General features: G+C 38.3%; 1 protein-coding gene across 12 annotated transcripts in view; it reads right to left on the reverse strand.

Annotated features, from left to right (window-relative positions):
• The window catches only part of PAM (peptidylglycine alpha-amidating monooxygenase), a 150443-nt gene that overhangs the window by 59204 nt on the left and 66628 nt on the right, over positions 1 to 24611 (reverse strand). For all 12 annotated transcript variants that reach the window (XM_025438445.3, XM_025438444.3, XM_025438443.3 and 9 more), the window contains exons 7-11: positions 7009 to 7057; positions 5629 to 5696; positions 4501 to 4581; positions 4134 to 4210; positions 3690 to 3793 (exon numbers count right to left, since the gene is read on the reverse strand). In XM_025438445.3, coding sequence (XP_025294230.1) covers positions 3690 to 3793; positions 4134 to 4210; positions 4501 to 4581; positions 5629 to 5696; positions 7009 to 7057 — 379 coding nt within the window. The remainder of the gene's footprint in view (positions 1 to 3689; positions 3794 to 4133; positions 4211 to 4500; positions 4582 to 5628; positions 5697 to 7008; positions 7058 to 24611) is intronic.

The raw sequence follows: 24611 nt of genomic DNA on the forward strand, positions 1-24611 counted from the left end.
TTTCAAAATTTTGAATTGTTTCTTAAGAGGTTTCATGGTGCAGGGCCCCAGAGTGGCTCAGTGGTTGAGTGTTTGCCTTCAGCTCAAGTCATGATCCTGGGGTCCTGGGATCCAGTCCCAAGTCGGGATCCCTGCATGGAGCCTGCTTCTCCCTCTGCCTGTGTCTCTGTCTGTCTCTGTGTCTCTCATGAATTAAAAAAAAAAAAAAAAAAGGTTTCCTAGTGCTTTTTTTTTTTTTTTTTTTTTCATTTTTTTCCCCTGGAGCTTTAATATATACACTGAGGGGTTTTTTGGCCATAGAACTTTATCTTTGTTTATAATATACTTTGAAATGTTGACTACAGTGGTGTGTTTGGTATCTGAATATTCATTAAACATTCTCATATGTACATGCTCTAACCGTACTTTTACTTTTTCCAAAAGTAAAAATATGACTAACAAAACTGACCAAATAGGTAAATATTATCTACCAACTGAATTAAATTAAGGCTTTAGCAAATTAGCTGACTTAATTAGCTTAATTGGCTGACTTAATAAAATTCTTTTTTTGTTTGTTTGTTTAAACTTAACTAAATGTTTGGAATGAATTTTGAGAGGTGCCATACAGAATATTAAACATATATTGCAGCCAGGCAGGCACAAAACACTGCTTCCACACCGATTAATTAGTACTACGTTGTCAGTACAAACACTAGTGCAACTTTTGTCTAAAACATATTATACATTTACTACCTAAGAAGAAAGTTAATATATCCAGATAAACAATATTTCCGTTAGGTGACTCTATTACCATGTCTGGTCTTAAATCCACCCATCCTTTGATGGTTGTGCTTTGCCATGCGGCCCTGCTATGAAAAAACCAGTCCCTGTGTTTAAAAGCACTTTTTCTTAGTTAACTATGATTGTCCCAATCAAGCAAGATTTTTCTCCAGGCCTAAGATTTTTAGCTCAATGCAGAGTTAAGGTCGGACTAGTAGAAGGATTACTCGGCTGAAAATCTGCTTGGCAGGCCTCAGATAGAAGTTTCCTGGAAAACCTCGTTTCCAGGTGGCCGCTGAGTAAGAAAGCTGACGGTGGCAGTTCTTCTAGGGCCCGGAGGGGCCCCTCCTGGCCCCCCAGGCCCTGTGCACAAGGGGCTTTGAAACTGGGCAGTTTGCATGCTCAGAGCTCCAACCTGTGCCCAAGGGGGTGGGGGTAAAAGGTGGTGGTGGTGGGGTACACGTTCCTGTATGCGGCTTGGGGGTTAAGCAGGAGGGGTGAAAAAGGAGAGGCGATCTGCAGAGTATCATTTAACAGACTCCTAAAATGCTAGTTTTCTTTTTTTTACTGGTTACCTTCTGCACTATAATTCTATAGTTCCCCATGGAAGTGGTACCTCTGATTTTATAAAACAGATGCATTGATGCTATAACCTTTCTAGAACTAAAAGGCACTTGAAGTGCTACAGGAATACTGTTCCTTAGTGTGACAATTCTTATTCATATTTAAATTTTACTCAAACCTGTCTTATTAGTTGATCATTCCACTGAGGGGAAAAATGCAACTGTGGTAGAAATTAAATATTCAGAAATGGACTCGTTCAATAACTTCCCGTGATTTCTTTCTGTTTCATTCGTATTTCAAAATGGCATTCCCTGTAGCTCACATGAGATTTACAGAAAGGGACTGGTACAGTCGTTTCAAGGTTATTTTAAAGCAAAATGCACATTTTTTAAAAGACTGAATTATTCTGGACCTCCTGAAACTGAAAGAGGCTTCCAGAGATTATTTTGGCCTCTCATCACAGCATTCTAAAAAGTCACTAATTTCTATGTTTGATACTGCTTCACAGAGGATACTCAAAGGATACAACTCAGTCAGAGTTACAAGCCCTTCCAAATTGTTAGGGGACTTTTAAGCAAAAAAAAATTCAACTTATTCCACACTTGAACTTGTACACTAATAGTAGGATTTTTTCCCCTACTTTACCTATTTCAAAGATTAATAAAATAACCAATGCACTTATCAGAAAGGGAGACAGAACATGAGAGACTCCTAACTCTGGGAAACGAACTAGGGGTGGGTGGAAGGGGAGATGGGCGGGGGGGTGGGGGTGACTGGGTGACGGGCACTGGGGGGGGGGGGCACTTGATGGGATGCGCACTGGGGGTTATTCTATATGTTGGCAAATTGAACACCAATTAAAAATAAATTTATATATAAAAAATAACCAATGCACTTAAGAAAAGTTTAGGAGGGTCTACACTAACATAGAATGGAAAACAGCTAATCAATACCCTGTGACTCATGTATTTAAAGGCTGGTAAGGGGGCATGTTGCTGGCTCAATCAGTGAAGCATGCCACTCGACCTCAGGGTTGTGAGTGTGAGCCTGATGTTGGGTGCAGAGAGCACTTTAAAATAAAATGTTTAAAATTATAATAATAATTATAATAATACTACTAAGTAAATGTTAAGAAGTGAATGTCTGACTCCTTTAAATCTAATTTTGTCTATCTTGTCCTATCTTGTCAAGCTTTTCCTTACAGTTACCATTCATGTAACTCTATAATTTTATTGTTTTCCTCAAGTCTCTTCCCTCACTGACAAACTTTATCCAAAGGCAAAACTCTCAGAAGCTTCTTGTTTAATAGAACTTGATAATTTTTTGTTTATTCTATCTTTAGACTTAAAATTGATGTTTATTAATATAAAAACCCTTTAGAGTGACATAAAAAAAATCCTATTCTGCTGTCTCAAATGCCTTTTTTTCTCTTTTACTTGCTTCAGCATCTTTTCCCTTTCCCCTGACAACCAACAGCTAGTGTTGTCATCCTAAGAATCATCCTTATAATCTAATGCCTATTTTCAGATGCCAACTTTCTGTAACTTCTCTTTGATCAAAGATAAATGGTTTAGGACTCCAGCTTCCAGGTCGCATCAGTAAACATTTTATAACCTAGTTTAACATGGAAAGAAGGCTTCTTGTTCTCTTTTGAGAAAAAAATAAATAAATAAAAACACATGATAAGAGACTTTATCTTTCAGATAATGTCAGAATTAGGCAAACCTTTTTAATTTAGGCAAATCTTTACTGAGAGTTCAGAGTACTTTGAAAATTTTACTTAGTGTTATAAAATAAGCTTATTTAAAGGAGGCTCAGTATTTTAAAAATTACTTAATGTCCAGTGTTCTCTTTTGGAAAAGTGCTGAATATTATCATTCTCATTTGGTAGACCAGACAACTGGAAAACAATGAATACATGGACATTTTAACAGGCAGAAAGAAAAAAATCACAGTTCTGAGTAATTAATGGACACCACTAAATGTGGATTAAATATCTGCCTAAATTTGAACTAGGGCAAAAGGACATTCGAAAAAAGAATTCATAATCAATTATATTTTTCTTTATTAAATGAGCCTGAGGAAGTAATATACACTCTTGTGGGATCTACAATATATTCAAGTGTGATATGGAAGGTTTTGAATAAACAGGAGGAAAGGAAGCATAAAAAAATTAAACACATGTTCCAGAGTTTATAATAATAACAATCATTCAGTTCTAAAGTGGGAAAATGTGATACACAGTTTATTATAATTGCTCATGATGGAAAAAAAAAGTGCAATTCATTCACAAAGATAACTGTCACCTTTAATCATGCCTTGCCCCAATAAAATATTTTTCAATAGTGGAATTTATAAAACCATACCCGATGTGCGTGGCTTCTGTCCTTCCTTCACCAGTGAACACACACCTTGCTGCCAATATGTCTCCAAAACTAACATCGACTGGGTGTTCCACAGGGTAGAAAGCCTGCCAAGAAGATAAACACAATGATTCATTAAAATCACCAACAAAAACCCAGAACCATATGCTTTAATAATGCGAGGCTTGGCCCTCTCTGGGTAGAAATAAGGACACTACATATACAGACACACAATTTACCACCATATTTAGGAATGTTAAGAGAGACCATCAAGTTAAAAGCGGTAAAAAAAAAAAAAAAAAAAAGGAGGTTATACACAGTTAGATGACAGAGGTAGACTTAGAGATGCTAGGATTCTAGAGAGATTCACAAGGATTCTATGAAAATTTCTAAGATTTCTATCTGATTAATATTTTTTGTCTCAAAATTAAACCAGTTTCTACAGACCTGTGGCAGCTGGGGGCTCTGGCGTCCAATTAATGCCCACTGTCCATTTCTTACCCTGTATCCACTTACTACCTTACCTGGAATGAACATAAATTATAATCATATAATGTCATAAAGTATTAGAAAAATAAAAGGCATTATTTGCTTTTTTTTTTCCAAAATAAAATTTGAGTATTGTCAGAACCCCAAGTGCTAGGTATTTTAATGAAAACAATATGATAAAAAAAAATACAGAATTTCAAGGTATGATGCAAAATCTTCCATTGAAACAGATTTAAGGTCAAATATAATTCACATTTTACATTTATAGCATTAGCAAGCACAAAGGTAAATATTTATGATTTAAGCTGTAGTTTGAAGTTCTTACCTAAATGGTGAGTGTGAACTCTATAAGCAAAGACATGCATTGGATACTTCTTGTAATGACATGAAATGTCGGAATTCACCACTGTTAGAAATAAAACACGGAGAAAAGGTTACTATCCAACTGGAAAATAACATTATTCTTGCCTAAAAGTATGTAATAGTTTATGCACAAGATGCTAGGCATGGGGGTTTCCCTATAAAGTAAACATGCACTCAGGTATTCAGCAGGCATTAAGCGCTTATTACCTGCCAGCCAATTTACGAAGATGAGTTAACAACCTCCTGCCCTCCCATCTAATTTCTTTCATAAACAAAATGACTAGGGCCAAAACAAGATACTCTTGTCAGTGGAAATGTAGGCCTAATTTACTACTTTTATCATGAAATTTATGCAGTTGAAAAGGCTTAACAATTGCTTGCAAACACCTCAGATAACTCCATTGACGACTCCTGTTGAGAAGGAACCACTGCATATACTTCTCTTTCCTTTCAGTCTAAAACACTATATAGCTCTTCAGTAAATAATGTCTTTGATAAGTGAACAGGAACAATGAGACCCTACTTGTCACTAACTTTACAAGATTCCCAGTAAAAACAAACGGGTAATATTTAACACAGCGTTTTCATCAGCTGAACATACAGACTGGTAAATAGTATCATACTTATTACAATAGCTTTTTGTAAGTTTAGATGAATCAGCTATTATCATCTTCATTTTACAAATAGGGAATCAAGCTCAGTCTATCTAAGTTCATGACTGAGTTGGTCTTGGATTTTCTGATCTCTTGATTTTTGAACCGGATAGTCTCTGCAGTATGTTACGAGGTCTGTCTTTCGCATCTAAAGGGTGGGTGACTGGTTTATAAAATACTCAAGATTTTATTCTTTCATTTACATAAACTACTACCTACCCATGGGCCTCAATTATTAGCATCCCATTAAAAGAATGGATGATAATAAACTACTGGCTTGGAATAATAGAAAAATCTATTTAAAATCTAAGGATAATAAAGAATTGGTTTGGTTTTCAGGGATAGAGGTCATTTCAAAATTTTATAAAAAATATACTGTAAATCCATTCCTATAGGTTAAGTAATGAGATAATGGTTAAATATTAAAAGATAATTACCTTTCTCTCCTGGTGGAATAACAGTGTCAACAGACATCATAAGGTACATGCCAGCAATTAAAGGCTGTCTGCACAAAACAGTAACATTTATATCAACCATTTGAACATCAAAACTACAGCCTTAGAAAAATAAGATATACTTCAATACATTGGTCTATAAACTATGATTCATGTGAAAATGAAAATAAGGAAAAAGAGCTAGAATAGATTTTTTTTCCTTAAAATATCATTTTCTTGGGCAAAATAGCTAAAAAAGACATTTTTATGGCATGGTGCATGTGGACAGCAGTCTCTGAATGGCTCCTGTGATAGCTAATCCTACATGTCAGCGTGTTTAGGTGATAGAGCCCAGCTGTTTGGTCAAACACTGGCCTAGATATTGCTGTGAAGGTATTTTTTAGATCTGACCAAAATTTAAATTACTGACTTCGAGTAAAGCGGACTACCACTCACCGTGTGGGTGGCTCTCATAAGGGAGAAGGCTGAGGTCCCAGGAAGAGGGGGGAATTAGGCCTGCAGACTGTGTTGGACTCAGGACTCCACACGGACTCCTGCCACAATTTCCAGCCTGCCTTGCAGATCGAAGACTTGTCAGCCCCCACAGCTGTGTAAGCCAACTTCTTGAAGTAACTCTCTCTCTGTACGTATGTGTGTTCGTGTGTGTGTGTGTGTGTGTGTGTGTGTGTGTGTTCATTCTACTGGTTCAGTTTCTCTGCAGAATTCTGGCTAATAAAGCTCTCAGTGATTCTCTAGCTCTGACATCCGTGCCCCTGTCTACTCCTCTTCTCTTGGGCATGGTACCTGGACTTAGGGATGGTTATTTCCAACACATAGATTAAGGCAAAAGCAATTTGACTTTTTTCCATAGGAGTCAGAGTATGAAGATTTGTGGCAACTCTTTATCAGATTTCCACATTTTCCACAAACTTCTGGCATCAGGCGACAACAAGGCTGCGGTTTCCATCTTGCATGCCCTCTCTTGCTTCCTCTTGCTGGCTGTGATGGGAACCAGATGCCATATTGTGCGCTGCCCTGGAGAGTCGACAGGGCACAGAATGATGGAGTCCTCCAGCCAACGGCCAACTAGTCAACTGAACCTTGTCAATAGCTGTGTGAATGATCCTGGAAGTGGCTCCACACCAGTGGAGCCCCCAGAGAGACGGCTGCAACCCTGGCTGAGCCTTTGATTGCAGCCTTTGTGTGAGACCGCCAGCCACAGCCTCTAGCTAATGCTTGTGCTCAGAGTATTTGTTGTTTTAAGCCACTAAGTTTAGGGTATTTGTTACACAGCAATAGACAATAAATAGGGTGGATTTCCCACTTATAAGTTCTCAAAGATCTTCAAGTTGTCACTTAGCTATGGTAACTGGAAGTACTTACGGCAGGCGTGTGAGGTGTAAGGACACACCGGAACAGTCTTTGTGATTATCTGAAAACACAGACAAAATACACATCTTAAATATGAAAATGTGAAAAGCGGATTTCAGACTACTAAATTTTAAATGATTATTTAAATTCAGTATTAAAAAAAAAAACCCAAAACTATGTTTCACAGTACTTTCATATTCACAAACATACTGAATCTCCAATGCATCATGACGGCAACAACAACTATCACTTCAAGCAGTACGTGGTTTTTTTTCTGGACTCATCAAACTGACTAGTCATCTGCCTTCCTGCAGCCATACTAAGTGCTACCGGTCACAGCTCACAGAAGAAAGCTGTTGCTACTCCCTATGAATGATCTGCATGGTTGAAAGATCCAGAAAAGGCTATTAACTGAATGGTTTGTTTCATGCTGGCTCCAAACAACTAGCTTCTCTACTTTTCAAAAACAGAAGTCGTCCATAGTTTGAGCTTTCAAGACATGACCATGTTTAGAGTCTGAAATGTCTTTGATGTATGTCCAGGGATCACCTTGTTTGGTTTCTGAACCTTGCCCATTCCCACCTTCTAAATAGAAACCTGATGCTAATTTTCACCCCAAATTCAACAGAAAGCCTGTGAGTATCTCTTTATTTTTGCCAAGGACACTTCAGAGACCTCTTACAAATCCTCTCCCTTTTACCTTCCCCAAGTAGAAAGAAGGTAAAAATTTTAATTTTTATTAAAAATTATTAAATTTTTTATTTTTATTATGTTTTATCTCTGTTGAACCTGCTGATCTGTGACCACAGAGATCATGAGCAGTAACTCATGCTTACTCATTCCTTCCATTTCTGTGTATGCTAAATTCTTTCTACTTCACATTTTATTCGAAGTATTTATAAAACATTGTATCTCAATTTTGAGTTTCCTTTAAATTTAAATAACTAGCATGTGTGTGCAAGATTGACAGATTTACACTCAAAATTAAAAAGTGAAGTGTGCTAATAAATAACAGCAGATGGAACGGTTTTAAGGAAATTTCTTTTCTTTCAGCTCTAATTCTTGCGAGGAAAACAAACAAAGGTAGCTTCACACAGTGATGTATAGGAACAGGTAACCTACCAAACAAGATACGCGTTTTGATTTACCAGAGATAAAATTTAGAAAGTGTAACAAATCATATTTAATACTTTGGCAATAAAACACAAAGGAAATTTCTGGGTATGGTATTAAGCTTGATTTTAACAAAGATAGGACAGAAATAAACGCAATGATACACATTTTATATTTAATCAGGTTTCTTTGTTTTTGTCATTTTACAAACGGATCTCTTTCCAAACTTCTAAATCAAATTCCAGTGTGGTGTTGTTTTCATAATAATTTCAGTAAGGTGTTTTTTTGTTTTGTTTTGTTTTGGTTTTTAATTTTAAGTGAGTTGGGGTCCCTGCGTGGCATAATCAGTTAAGTATCTGACTCTTGGCCCAGCATCGGGCTCCTTGCTCAGTGAGGAGCCTGCTTCTCCCTCTTCCTGCCATTCCCCCTGACCTCAGGGTCAAGAGATCAAGGCCCGCCTCTGGCTCCATGCTCAGTACTGGGTGGAGCCTACTTGAGATTCTCTCTCCCTCTGCCCTTCCTGCTTGTGCAAGCACACTCACTATCGCTGTCTAAAATAAATTAATCTTAAAAAAAATTTAAAAAATAAAATGAAATTTCAAAATGAGTTTTAAAGAGATGAGAAAGTAATAGTAGTAATAATAACAGGCTTAATTTTTTGTCTATGCTTTCAAATATAGAAAGGATAATTAAGTACTGTTTTTTTAATTTATCAAAAAATTATTTTTAAGAATGAGGTCTCCTAAGTGTACTGCATGAGATATAGTAAATATGCCCAGATTGTACTATTTTTGAAATGATTAGCCAATGAATTATGTAAATATCCACTGATCAAAAATGAATGGTTGAAAGAACACCATTCATTCATGCCAAATGAATTCTAAACTCCAGAGACTGAGTGATTTTGCTTAGTCGATTTAGGAAACATTTCTCAAGTGTATAAAAAAATCATATCTATCTTACAAGGTTGTTTTGAGAAATGGCAGTCATTCATTCAGTTAATATTTATTGAGCAACTGCTATCTCCAGACACTATTCCATACACTGGGAATACAGTGAAAGACAATAGTCAAGTTTCTTGCTCTCATGGCACTTTTTGCTCTAATGCAAATGGAGGGAGGAGAGATATGGAAAAACAAAACACTGAATATATAAACAAGATAATGTCACACAGTAAACTCAACAGGCAATGTGATGGCGGGCCAGCCATTTTATCTACTGTGGACCCAGAAGGATGGAGCGGCTATGAGACTAGAGATTGTGCACGCCATGCAGAGTGTGTTAAGAGTTTGGGTTTTATTCTCTGGGTAAAAGATGATTTTCATTGGATGGTTTTAAGCAAAGTGGCAGGATCACATAAAGTGTTCACCTGGCACAGTACTTGGCACTTACAGATGACTAATTACTGATTGCTAGGCTTTGTAATCTTTGAATGTCATTACTAATACAGCAGGAGAGAGATTTTTCCCCATACAACATCCATCCAAGCAAAAGGGCCAATGTGAAATGAGAATTGCTTTGGGGTTTCCATTACATCTTTACGTTGAAGGAACCAAGTGAATCACGTTTTGATATCCAACTTGGCTAATATTCGTAACCACGACTTTACAGAAGTTAAATGGGAACAATTAATAAATCAATTAACACATTTCAGCAACTACTGAAGAAGTTTATCCTAAAGACAAACTGTCACCAAATTAAGAGCAGCAGGAATGCTACTAATAGTAACACGTCACCTATTGCCAGCGACATTACAGCGTCTGTCTATTAGATAATGTACTTCATTAGACTTGCCTAAATTGAGTGGCTTTCTACACAAAAGCTCAAAAATAGGCCAAAAACTTATGTATGTTAGTAAATATATCAAATTTTAATATGAAGACTTTTTTAATAACCACACCATAATTTTCTCCAAATTATATAATAGCCATAGCTATGTAATTGTTGTACATGTGCTTCACTCTAGAGTTTTGATTTTTTTAAAAAAATATTTTTTTTTTATTTATTCATGAGAGTCACAGAGAGAGAGAGAGGCAGAGGCATAGGCAGACGGCGAAGCGGGCTCCATGCAGGAAGCCCAATGTGGGACTTGATCCCAGGACTCCAGGGTCACGCCCCGAGCCAAAGGCAGATGCTCAACTGCTGAGCCACTTGGTGTCCCTAGAGTTTTAAAAGTGAGTCACAGTCGCACCACTCACTCCACTGGAAAGACAAGGATCTAAAGTAAACATCACGCCTGTTTTATAAAACGCTAAAGAAATAAAAAATATATAGAATGGAAATTAGTTACAAGATCACTTAAAAACCACACTAGATCGAATTTCTGAGTCATTGCTGAAGGAATTTGTTTACATCAAATTCGTCTAGTAGATTTGATCCACTGAATCAGCAAGAAACGAGGCATTTCTAAAAACTATGCTGCGTGTGTGTGTGTGTGTGTGTGTGTGCGGGCGGGTATGTGTGTAACCATGCAGATATTATACTTTAGGTTATGGACAACTTCAGATTATCATCATTACTTAATCATGGGGTGACAGTTATAATTCTGTGTGACTTTAAGAAATTCTATTACCTAGTAATAGGTAAGTACACATTTTAACAACTCAAGTTGAACAAAATTCTAGAAGTTGTGAAAACGATACTTATAAAGCATATGTATAGACATCTTAGACATTATTAGAGTCAATTGCTTCATATATATTATTTCAGTCAAATTTTATTACCGTAAATGATTGTGACTCCTTGTGTGCAGTACAACTTTTCAGTGTGACCTGAAGAGCACATATGCTTGTGTGTGTGTGTGTATACACACACACACACACACACACACACACACACACACACACACAGTGAGAAGCCCCAGGAGAAGGAAAATGATCTCCCTCAAGCAAGGTGGTCTGGGGCCTCGCAGGGCTCCTGGACCCACTGATATTCCTACAGCTAGTAGGAGCTTTGGAGAGAAGCATGTTTCAGCCTAGTATCTGGTGTGAAGATTATGACCTTCTCACTCCCAATGTGATCCTTGCCACAGTGATGCATTATTATTTCCATAGTCTCTACTCTGATCTTGCTTCTGGTGAACTTGGAACTTTCTGCTAGTTTTGCATATTTTACCGATGATTTCCAGTGTGCTCTGACTTTGTCTGCCCTTCTATTGTAACACGGTGCTTCAGCCACAAGATGCGAAGCCTCCTAAGAATTAATTCATTTCAATTCACCAGGCTCTATATGAAATCTGTCTCTAACATGCATCGTCATAAAAACGGATGACAACTTAAAAGGTTCACTGTCATTAAAAATATACATCAATGCCTTTGCTAATATTTTACCATGTAAAACAAAAGAAAATGAAATCGGGGCTGAGATAGTGAAGAAGTGTATAGAAAATGAACTCAGAATATAAAAATCATGCGCCAGCTGAAAAAGCTGGTCGGAAAGGCTGATTCTGTGACTAGAATGAAAGTAAACAGGAGAGAAGAGAGGCGAGGAAATAGATGGAAAGGTTAACACAGGGCAGAAGACCAGAGAAATGGAATTCCATAGCTTAAAAATAGATGGGAACCGTAATGAGTCAAATAACTAAAAAGGCCTGGAATTATGGGACTGAATTTGTCTGAAAGGTAGAACAGGAAGCAGACTCTGTCCCCAATTTGTATTTCCATACAAATACTGTACATTTGTACAAGTAAATGTAGGATGTGTTGGGTGGAAAGTCTGAAATTAATCTGTGCATTTTAATCACACAGTTACTTGACCATAATGCCTTATAAGATCATTATCAGTTTCAGCTAGGTGCTTACTGAGTTCCTCTGCCTAAAATGAGTAGGATCTGGAAGGTTACCGATTCTAACACTGAGTAAATTAGTATTTGTGATCAATACGGGTGCCACTAAGAAACCAAAGTCTACAAATGAAATAATCTATGTAAAGAATATAGCACTCTAAATGGAGCATAGTAAAAATCCAATACATATCAGTTATTACTATTCTTTTTATTGGTAGATTCCAAAGTTTTCAACATATGAATATTTTCTTTTAAGAAATATATTTTCAGTCATGGGTATGGAATTTCTTTAATCGAAGAAACTGGAACACATAAAATTTCTTCAACCAGTAACACAGGGATAGAAGAAAAGGAGAGAGAACATGGGAATATTAAATGAGTAAAGAGATGGTGAAAAAAGGGAATCAGAATTGACATGGTATTTTAAAGACATCACACAAAATAGGGATACTCTCAAAGTGGGAATAGAAATGCTGATTCAGCAGGGTCTGTACCAGATAGATACACAGTCATTAGTGAAATACAGAAATACTAGTAAGTCGTAAGTACCACAGTCTGATAAAACAAAATTTTTGGATTGGGTACCACAGGACCATGAAAAAGCTGATAAAGCATTGTTTTAAGGTCTCTCCACAACTTTTAATAATAAAGCTCCCCTTGATCAGACCCAAGACAATTTGCTTCTTTCTGCGGTCCAGAGTAGAGGTCAGTTCAACAGATCCTACATTTGTAGAAAAGAGAGTGAGGCCTTTTTATCCTGATACTGAAATTGTTGTTTTAAATCTACATTTACTTATCCCGCACAACTGTCTTCATCCAAAAATCTTGACAGCTCTTCCTTCCAGCTAGCTTCATTTACCTTATTTTACTTTTCTTATTCCAAAGTAAATCATTCTCTTCTTCACTGGATTGTGCTATAGGTTCACTCTTTCTTCAAGGTTCACTGGTGAACACTTAACTCTTAGCTATTAATGTTCTGTACTCACTGAGGATTGAACCCAAGACATCCAGGTTAAAGAGATCTTTTGGGATGCCTGTTTTCTTTTAGTAAGACATCATTATAGCCTAATGGATTTCAAGATATGGCGATGAAACTTCATTCACTAGATAGGTATCAGATGACATGGCAAATGATTTCATTACATGTCATTATATTCCACTATAATGGCATCTGTATGAACTAGAAGCTTTTATAATGGTGAAGGTATTAACAGTGGAGAAATTAGGAGAATTATTTTTAGGAAGAGATACAAATCAAGAACGTCGAATCATGTCTCAGAAGCACCTCGCAGCATAGGACTGTAATGTAGTACTGGTAGTTGAGTGGTAAGACTTCTACAGAGTAGTCTGATAACAGAAGAAACAAGTATTTCCAGACATTGGATGAGACTTGAAAATAGCATTCAATCAGAATCTAATCTTGAGCAAGATGAAAACTGGATGACCACTCCACAAGGGTCTCAAGCTTGCCTTTTTTTGAGAAATTGCTCTCCTCTGCTGAGGCAGAGATGTATAACCACAGCAAGGTACTTTATCAAATATACAGACTCAGAATTTCAGAATTGAAAGGAACCCTGAAGATGATGGAGTTCAATTCTTACTCTTTACAGATAGGGAAAAAGAGGCTACCGGGATTAAGAGCATTGGCCAAAGTAATTCAGCTAACTGGGACACACCTGGCTATCAAAACTAATGCTCCAATGTTAATATTCAGTAAACCTTACTTACTTGAAAGAAAAAAGAGTTCTATTTCTACAATACTTCCAAAGCACTTTATCTATGAAATACCCTAAAGCTAAGATAAAGGAATTAAGCAAGACGGGATAAGTAACCAGTGGTACTTAAGGACCTCCACTTAAGCAGGAAGTTCATTTCTCTTAATGGGAGGTTGAATGCATGGGATATGAGGTTATCCATTCCAAACTATTTAGCTTGCTTTTCTAATAATAGCTTGTCCTTCCTGCTTGGATACATGGCTAAGTAGTAAAGTAACGATGTGGAATAATGCATGATAATAACCTATTAGATTGTAGGTCCTTAGAAGACTACTGGTCTCTCCTAATCTTTCCCTCTAGAGATAGCCTTCTACACTTCATGAGCTCATCTTGTCCTGGTTGTTTCCTGCTTCTATTAAAAACAATAAAAAATAAAAAATAAAAAAAAAGGTTAACCATCAATCCTGGGGGAACCAACGTATTGTTATAAACTACATTCCATTAATTGGAAAAGTCCTTCCGAAAGACAGTCGTAGAGTGAATTTCAATTCACTGCACTCTCCTAGGAAGGTAAAGGATAAAGCATACCCATTATCTCCTATTCCAAACACAGTTTTGGCTAATGGATCCTTTCCTTATGGAAGCACTGACAAAGCATGCCTGGAACCATTGCCAGATCTTATAGAAAACAAAACCGAGAAATAACATGTTTAATGATAAAGACATATTCCACAAAAATCTGTAAGCAAGTAGTCAACTGCATCATAAGCTTCCGTGCCCTCGGAGTGTTCTGAACATAAGTTAAAGGCCACCTTCCCAACTTTCTGTCTTGAACCGATAAAAATGAATCAAGGAGACCACAGTACACACCAATAATTTTGCAATAATGCATGTACATAGATAGTGTAATGAGTATTTGCCTATTAAGCTGGCTTGATCTTTACCTTATGGTTCTTTGCTCTAAATGAACAATATTAAGTTAATGGGACAGATGAGGTTTTGCTGGGATTACATCACGGCTCCCAAGGTGACCAACAATGGGAGACTACTTGGGGATTCATTTCTAAAGTCAGGGAAATTTTCATGTAGTCAAAATTACTTGGAAATTCCTTTGGGAGAGTGGAGCATGCAGTCTCTTAATAGATTCAACACAGCCAGTTTCCTTTGCCTTGGAACAGAGTGCTGTCAGTTTTGTCAGCTGCGCCACATTGTTAAAAAAAAAAAAAAGTTATTTCTATCCATTTGGACTGTGTGGTTATATAAAAAGGTTATTTTTGTACATTTGAGATGCTGCAGCAGAAGCACTGCACACAAGCACAAAAGGCAAATAGGGAAGGGCAGAGGGAACGGCAGGCTGGGGTCTTCTCTTACGTTTGCTTTGGTTTTAATGAGGCTAAGACACAGCTCCTTTATGTTGTGTGTGTGCGTGTGGGGGGGTACCACCTGCATTATAAATACAGGTCTTTTTCTTTTAAGATTGATTGATTTAAAAGAGAGACAGAGAGAGGGACAGAGAGAGAGCACAGCAGGGTAATAGCAGGGAGAGGGAAAAAGCAGGCTCCCCGCAGACCAGGGAAGCAGGGAGCCCAACCTGGGGTTGCATGCAGGCCCAGACCTGAGCGGAAGGCAGATGCTTAAGCAACTGAGTCACCCAGGTGCCCCATAAAGGCACGTCTTCAAGTTACTTGACAGTAAACAGTAAAAACACGACCCTCCAAATTAACCAGAAAATGCAGACCCGGGAGTTTTTGATTAGAGTTCCTTCCAAACAAAATCCGAGTCACCAAATTTCCCCTAGAGAATTCGTAGTTCCTTGAAATCAGCATCTCAGAGTATCAGGGCTCTCCAGTTAATCTCCACTCAAAGAGCACTCACACCTTGAGCTGTCATGGCAAATGTGTGTCTGCTTAGCAAATATCACTGGAAGAGGGGCACCGCTAATGCAGACACAGCCTGTACAGAGGGTTTCCTGGAGGCTGTGGAAAGCTGGCTGAGCAGACAAGCTCCAGCGCTAAATAAACCAGCACTACAAAAAAAAAAAAAAAAAAAACTTCAAAAAGGAATTCCTTTTGAAGCTGTCACTGCGGCAAGTTAGCCTCTTTTGATTTTGTATTCATTTCACTGCTATGGGACTAGAAATTACTAGCTTCCATTTGTCCTGTGGCAAGGAAGAGAAAATGCATTTATCCATCTTGCAAGAAGACGACTTTCACAAAGGATGGCCTGTTCTGTTCCCAAAAGAGATCAAATGGAAGGCAGGCAGGCCAGCTCACCAATGTGCTTTTATGATCATTCTGTGCGGAGGGTGTGACTAATGTCAGAGCACCTTCCTGTTTCCATCTTTCACGAATGCAAAAACAAAAACAAACAAAAACAAAAACAAAAAACAAAAAAACAGAACTAAACTACAGTAAAGTTTAGGATTTAAAAAATCCTTCCCTCAATTATGAACCGCTCCAGAATCATACTTCTAAGGAAGTAAAAGATACCCCCCCAGTCCTAGGTAAATACAATATATTTTTTAATGGCCCTGAGTTTTTAAATTATTGATTGGTTTTTGAGCTTTTTGCTGAACTATAAAATACAGAAGGTACAGCTAGCTTCAGGAATTAAAACATATATACACCCTTGTAAACACACCCAGATCAAGAGGCAAAACCTTCCATTTGTGTTCCACTCCTGAGGCATTAAGTTTTAAATCTTTACGTTATGGATATGCTCTATGTAAACATTTGTTTGTCCTTCTGGAGTTGCCTTTTAGCTAAAAACAGGCACCTTTAACCAGTTGTCCACTAGCTTCATGGGCTTTGGTTGGACTATTTTAGATATCACACCTGGTTACTACGAAATATTTTTTCCCCTTTCTCTCAGTGAAAGTCCTTCAACTTTTGCTATTTCTGTATCTCTATTTTTTATATTCATTTTAAAAATGATAATCTAAGTTTTCTTCTGCAGTCTCCCAGTAATTATTGTCTGTTCTCCCCACTGAGGGCTGAATGCACCTGCAAAAGCCTAGGAGTCATACAAAAAGTGTTAGGTAAATTAAATAATGGAATGAAAAGGTATTTTAATATTTATAGTCAAAGATGCTGTTTTACATTTTTCTTTTTTAAAAGATTTTATTTATTTGAGAGAGAGAGAACATGAGTGTGTGTGGGGTGGGGGAGGGTTAGGGGCAGAGGGAGATGGAAAAGCAGACTCCCCACTGAGTAGAGAGCTGGATGCAGGGCTCGATCCCAGGGATCATGACCTGAGCTGAAGGCAGACACTTAACTGACTGAACCACGCAGGTGCCTCAAAGATACTGCTTTAAATTCAATTTGAAACATAAAGCTAAAAGTGTTTCTCACATAAAACTATTATGGATTTTAAATCATTTTGAGAGTATTTTTATGTATGTAACCTTTCACTCCTTCTGGAATTCTCAACCCTTTTGTGCAACATGTTCTCCCTCTTTTATTTAACTTAAACCTTTACTGCTCACGAATGACACACAAAAAGAGGCAACACTAGCCTTCTTTGTTTTGAAATCAGGAAGTTTATATTCTGCAAAAGCAGTAATTTAACCGCAATATATGCCTTTGAAGCTCAATCTAAAATCAGTGTCTGCATTTTCCACCCAATTGTCTTCATCAACTTAAAATACTATTGTGTATTGTGCTCAGTTCTTCAATGAAAAAATTAATCTAAAGTATCTAATTTACATGTAATTATGCATGTATGTAGTCTGTGGTATTAATTAGGGAATACACTTTGAACATTATAGCTCATATATTTGATTTAGCATTAATTTTCAGTCATTCAGTATGTTTATGTTGTAATGTGAATAGAATAACATTTATAAAGCACTTTCGAGTTCAGAGGTACTATATAAGTGCTAAGTATCCCTCCCACATTAATGAAAAAAACACTGAAAGCCCTTGATGACTCAAGTTATCTCTCAAAATTCCTTCAGTCCTTAAGCAAGTCTTTTCACTGTAAGATAAAGGGGGAGTGTAGAAGGAACTGTGGTTACTGACCAGATTTTATCCTCCTTTCAGTTATTTATAGGAGGTATACTACACTTAAGTCGGGGAAACAAGAATAAGAAATTCTTGCCCCAAAACATGGGGCTTAAGAAGTGTGGGGGCGAGAAATATTCCTACAATAAGAAAATCTCCTAAAGGTTTTCAAAGACAGAGAAAATGAGAATTAATATGTAATGAAAAGAAATGGAGAGCAGGATGAAGAGTTTCCAAATTGGATAAAGAGGAGACTAATGTTCCTGTTGGCAGAAATAGGGGGTTAGTGGGGTCTCCTCTAGGCCCAGGGTAGGTTGGATTACATTCTTCTAATAGAATATTTTGTAAATATCACTAAATATTATAATTGAATCATTTTCATCAAATGCTTTTTTGATCATGGATTTATTTAGGGTCATCTTCCCCATTTTATAAGTAAGACGGTCAACTCCCGTAAAAGAGAATTAAGAGCAAATGGGAAATGGAATATACAAATTCTTGCATAGCTCTTTAAGAACTTCTATCTTTTGCTGGAATTCCTAGAACGTAGTAAACAAACATAAACATGCTACGGCAATGGAGGGGAGCAGTGAGGGACAGGGTGAGGGGTAGGAAACCAGCTGGAATATGGATGAAATATGAGAAAAATGTCTTAGAGAGTGTCAATGCCCTGAACTAGATGTCACTGAAACTTAACTGCATCTTCTAATTTGTATGTGAGCTGATGGCAAGTAACTTTATTCCTCCTCTTGATTTCTTTTGGTTAAAAAATGAAATGTTATCTGCTGTTAATTTAAAGGGAATTAATTAGTTGGGACTATGCAGTGTTACTAACTTTGAAATAGGAGTTAATAATTAACGAGTGATTACAAAAGCATGAGTTGCGAAGGAGTAAATGGAGGCAAAGTATAAGGTTTTCTTGAAAAACCACCAGAAAATAAATTTGAAATACGACAAACTAAATGGTATTAGGGAACGTTCTTTTTTCCTAAAAAAGACATCACTTAAGCTAAATATTATATTGTTCACTGTTAAATTGCTTTATTTTTTTTTAAATTGCTTTAAAAATACATTTTGGGGACAAGAAACATTCTGAATATATCCTTTAAAAAAGAAATAATGCTGCAGTGCTTTACAGGCCTTCCCGTAACCAAATGAATGAAAATGTAATTTCTGACCCTTAATGGCCATATTTAGGTATTAAAATAAACAGGTGTCCCATGGAATGAATGAAATGAATAAGGATCATTAGTCTTCCATACTGAGGATGATTAACAAAGTTGCAATGCAGGAAGCTAGGGAAGCAGGGAGCTCACATTTATGTGAAGAGATTGGCGAGAGCAAAAAAAAAAAAAAATATTGCAGGATAATAGGCTTCTTTTGGATCATTTGAGAGGTACTGAATAGACCTAAAATCATTCCCATGACTCACATCAAGCTGCTTGTGTATAATGAAGGGTACACAAGAACGTGAAGAACATCCGATTTCAATTCTTCTGAAATCAGTGGGATTATCAAGCAATCTGATTTAGATACATCCCTGCTTGATAAAGGGAAGTGGATTACTTCATCCATCAGGAAGAAAAGGCAAAAATGAGAAGAGGTAAACAACTCCGTCTTTATTCATATGTATTCTGTTGTGCACGAATGAGCTCATTCCTCCCGGTTGCTGGTGGTTCAAGGACTATTAGAAACCCTGACTCCATTATTTGTTTTATAGAGTCAAGACATGAACTGTGGCTCATATACAAATGAGAAATCCAACACAAATTAATTTATTTTTTTTGGTTTTTAATAGCATTGGTCTAGTAGCTACATCACCTTAGGCAAATCACTTAACCTTTCTGAGCATCGATCCCCATTTCTGTAAAATGGAGGGGTTGGGCTAGATGAGCCCTTCAGGGCATTGCTCCTACTGCATCACCCTGAAGACTCCGTCTCTGGCATTAAAAACAAGCACTTTAAAAACATGTTAGGACACAACACTTAAAGATCTATGGCTTTTACTCCCTTCTTCTCAGAAGAAAAGGAGGTGATGCTTTTCTTTTCAACAACCCTTCTCGGTCATATTTCCATCTCTTCTCTTTATCTGAAAAGGTCTAAGAAGCTACAGGATTTTAGGTAAGTGGAATGTGACCTGCGTGCCTATCATTTCTCTCTCAGAATTGGTCTCAAGGTCTCTGCCTTTCTCTCACTTCCTCGTCCCTGTCACTTCACACATTCCACTTAAAAATAAAAATGTAAAAAATAGGTGGGGGGAAATATAACTTATTTTTGCTCACCCTTCACATAGGTTCATCTAGATTTAAAGAAGGAACATTTGCCCACCTATATATAGGGAGGGGATATCCAGTAGTCATCTATGCATTGTAAGGGGCTTCTACTATTACACCCTTTTGAAATGCAAACACCAAATTTTGTGAAAAAGTTAAGAATAAACTCTCCTTCAAATTTCTAAGTGAAATCAAGAAAGTGCTAGAATACCAGGCAGTAATTAAATGCATTTTTCTCTTTCAAAGCTCCTCCTTTCTTAAGAGAATTGAGATTTAATTATACTTATTTTGGTAAGTGCAAATTATTCCGCTCATGTCCCAAGCCCCAGGAGATGGCCCTGACACACCCGCAGTACTGGGGAAAAAATGCAGAAGTAACTTCAATTCTTACTAGGAAAATCTGAGCCTTGATTTTTATTTTGTTTTTTTATTTTTATTTATTTTTTAAATATTTTATTTATTTATTTATTCATGAGAGAGAGAGAGAGGGGCAGGCAGAGACACAGGCAGAGGGAGAAGCAGGCTCCATGCAGGGAGCCCGACGTGGGACTCGATCCCGGGACTCCAGGATCACGTCCTGGGCCGAAGGCGGATGCTAAACCCCTGAGCCACTTGGGGTGCCCTGAGCCTTGATTTTTAAAGTTTAGTTTGCATCAAAATCAACAGGGCAGCTCATTAAAATTTCAAATTCTGGACTCACTGGTGTACTGGTAACACATTGTGTCTGGGGAAAAGAATGCATATGTGCGTGCACATATGAATCGATTATAGTTTTTGTTAATATGAATGATGTGTACCACACAATTAATAATAATAATATAATATTCTTTACTGTAAACTCCCCATCACCAGTTGAATGTCACAGAATTCTTTCCTTAATTTTTGCCGAGCTTTTTCCATGGCCGAAGTATGGTTTTAAACGATGAGTAGTAATTCAGCTAAGAATGTTTGTTGATGTTCTTATTTATTGGAACAACAAAGATACATGTTGGGACTGCATTTGCTTGTCAGTGATGTGGGCAAAATCTCTGCTGTCCTGGTTAGGAGTTTTTAATACTGGAAAAATGCTTCCTCAAACTTTTGGACTCTTCACAGTAATATGCATCACTAACAACTTCTCCGTAATTTTCTCTTTTTTAAAGAAATATTTATTTATTTTAGAAAGAGTCAGGGAGAGAGCAAGCATGAGGGGGAGGGGTGGGGGAGAGGGAGGGAGAATCTCCAGCAGACTCCAGGCCGAGTGTGGAGCCCGTCTTGGGGTTCAATCTCACAACCCTGAGATCATGACTTGAACTGAAACCAAGAGTCTGACATTTAACAGACTGTGCCATCCAGGCACCCCTCTATCTTTTTTTAAAGTCTAAACAATCCACAAAATAATTTCTCAAGCACTGATCTGCAGCATTTGTCAATTTCCACAATGTAAATTTTCCCACTGTGGTCGATTTCAGGCAATGGCTGCAATGCGTCATCACTGAACATTTTACAGTATTTCCACCATATTGATACAAGAGAAATAATAAATGACTCAAGGGCAGTGATAATAAAATGTAGCAAAATAATTAGGAGATGAAAATTTTTGAGTATTGCCTTCATTTCTAATGATGGTTATAATTAGCAAACAGCTCAAAAAAAAAAATCTGAAAATTAACAAGTGGGCATTGTTGAGTCCATATGAGCCAGCTCCAGTACACCAGTGCCTCACCTCTACCTTTTTTGAATCTGATTCAATATCTGGTTCGAACCAGGAATTTTCCGTTTAAAAAGCACCGCAGGGAGATTCTGGTGCAAGTCCTCAGATCAGATTCTGAGAAATCCTGACTTTCCCAGAATTTAGTAAAGAGGATGTACTTTAGAGGTAATTCTATTAAGACCTTTCAGCTAATTCCAATCCTTTTAATGAAATAATAAGAGGAGTTTCTTTGTTTTAAGTAAACAATGGGTAAAATTTTTCAAGTGTGAAAACATCTAGTGGAGGTAAGGATATGAGGCTCACTCACTCCCTTGGACTGTAAATTGGAAAAACTGTTTTGTCGGGTAATTGGGTGGAAATCTGTTAAGGCTTAAACACTACACGAACCAAAAATCCCATTTCTAGAACTTTACCCTGCAGTAGCAAAACATCGTTACTTAAAACACTGCTTACATTAAAGTTCACTGCAGCATCGCTTGTGATAGCACAAAAATCTCAGAACTTAAATGTCTTTAATAGGGAGCGGGCTATATACATCATAGTATGTCTGCACCACAGAACACTAGGCAGCCGTTATAAATAATGGAAGAGCTTTACATGGTCTGCCCTAGAAATATGCTCAGGGCACACTGGTAAATGCAAAACAACAGCAGATGCAGATCTGTGAAGCGAGTGGTCCGATTTTTGTCCAAAAAAAGAAAAAGTGCATATATCCACCTCCGTGGTTTCTGTGTTTATACAGAAACATTAGTCAGGATAAGCATTATGAAAAGTTAGGCAGATATAAATGATAGTTACCTGGCAGGGGGCGGGGGGGGGGGTGTCCAGGGAGAAAGGGAGCTGGAAATGAAGAGGGTGCTATAGATTCTTTTTTGTGATCTATATGCCTTTTCTTCAATAGCTTCACTGAGACATAATCTACATACCATACAATTTACCCCTTTAAAGTGTATAATCCATTGGTTTTTAGTATTTTCATAGAGATGTACAGCCATCACCTCATAGGATTTTTCAATAGTAAGGTATTGTGGGTGATTTTTGTTTTAAACTTTTCTTTTTAATGTTTTCCTGTATTTTCTAAAAGATGAAAAATGAAAGTTTGGGAGAGAATGTTTTAATGGGAAAATATTCAGCTATATCCAGAGTCCTCCAATCCTTGTTATTATTTTAACTGATGACTCAGGTTTCTTTGTTCTAATAGAACTTATTGCAACTCTGAAATCTGAAAAGCTCTGGAAGCCTAAGGTGGTGGTGGTTGTTGTAGTTTAAATAATGTTTGGTAGGGATCCCTGGGTGGCGCAGTGGTTTGGCGCCTGCCTTTGGCCCAGGGCGCGATCCTGGAGACCCGGGATCGAATCCCATGTCGGGCTCCCGGTGCATGGAGCCTGCTTCTCCTTCTGCCTATGTCTCTGCCTCTCTCTCTCTCTCTCTGTGACTATCATAAATAAATAAAAAAATTAAAAAAAAAACGTTTGGCAGCAAAATTTGGTCTGAACGGATGTGATGCTATTTATGGTCTTTATCCCTTGCAGTGTGACTATTTGAACATTTTTCCATAGGAACACAAGCATATATGATTAGGGCTGCTGCTCCAGAATCCCAAAGGTGATATCACGTAATACGTAACTTTTGCGTTGGAGTACCTTTCTATCACGTTGAAAGTCCTTACTTCCAAACCACATGTGGCCCAAAGCATTTGGGTAGAAGTTTGTGCCCTTATATCAAGGAATAATAGAGAAATAAAAAATGGACATGGGGGAGGGAAGAAAGGAGGAGACCTGCTGAGTGGCATGGGAATCGCAGCCTTGGGAGAGCAGAGAGAAACTGAGGCAAAGCGTATCCTTCTTGGAACCACATTTCTGTATGTGCTGAGGATAAGCTTGTTTAAGCAGGGCTGCTGTCCCTGGTGGTGAGACTTGGACACCTTATCTGCACCCTGGAATGAAAGACCGTGCTGAGAACTAACCTCGTGTGTGTGTGTCCACAAACATATATTTTTTTTAGGATTTTATTTGAGAGAGAGACAGCAAGAGAGAGCATGAGCAGGGTGGGGGAGAGGGAGAAGTGGACTCCCTGCTGAGCAGGGAGCCCAAAGTGGGGCTCGATTCCAGGACCTGTATTCTGGAAGGCAATTAGGCTTCCCGACGTACGTGTACATCAGAGGCCTATTCAGGAAAGGCCAGGCTGAGTGCTAGTAAGGTGCCACTAGGTCTCCCTGTCAGTGAGGAGGCTCCTGGCCATCTGGAATGCTAGAAGCTACGTGGGATTCGAACACCCCACCCACGGCATCTTTCACTTTGCAGAGGAGTAAAAGCAGGCATGGGGCATCTTGCTGGCGAGCGCACAGGAGGAAGGCCCTGAGTGGGATTTAGAGGAGACAGCAGAGGAGGTGGTGGGGCGTGACCGTCCCCACAGTTTCCCACTGTCTCCCCCAGCAGGTAGCGGGGAGTCAGGAGCACTCTCAGGCTTGCACTGGAGCCACAGAGACCTGCTGGACACCAGGACCATAGAATTTTGAGTGTACCTGCCCTGCCACTGACCTACACTCCATCCTGCACAAAAATGCATCAACAAGGGGTCTTCTCCTGGGCTCACAATGCCAAAGCTTTCTCCAACAGCTTCTGGGCAGTGGTCTTGTAGGAGACGGAGATGTAACAGAAGTCACAGTGGAGTCAGAATCCCTGTCTTCCCTCCTGCCTGCCGCTGTTCCCATCCCGCACGCTCTTCCCACTGTTCCCGCAGTGGTGGTGAGCCGGGCACCCTCAAGGGGGAAATGTGGACCAGTGTAGAGGGTGCGGGCTTGACCTCACACCCGGTGTCTAGGGACACCCACCTGCCTGGAACTAAGCTGTTCAGAGGCCACACCTAACGGATCACAGGATGGAATAACACAAGGACGACAAGGAGAAGTAAATCGCAATGTCACCAGGTCCAGGCACTGGTGTCCTCACCATTTTATTCAAAAAGTTCCCTGTAAGGGCTTTAATTCTGAGTCATGAAGTGGAGCCACCCAGATTCCGCATCTAACTCAGCAAC

Source organism: Canis lupus, chromosome 3 (assembly GCF_003254725.2).
Source record: "Canis lupus dingo isolate Sandy chromosome 3, ASM325472v2, whole genome shotgun sequence".
Classification (NCBI taxonomy): Eukaryota; Metazoa; Chordata; class Mammalia; order Carnivora; family Canidae; genus Canis; species Canis lupus.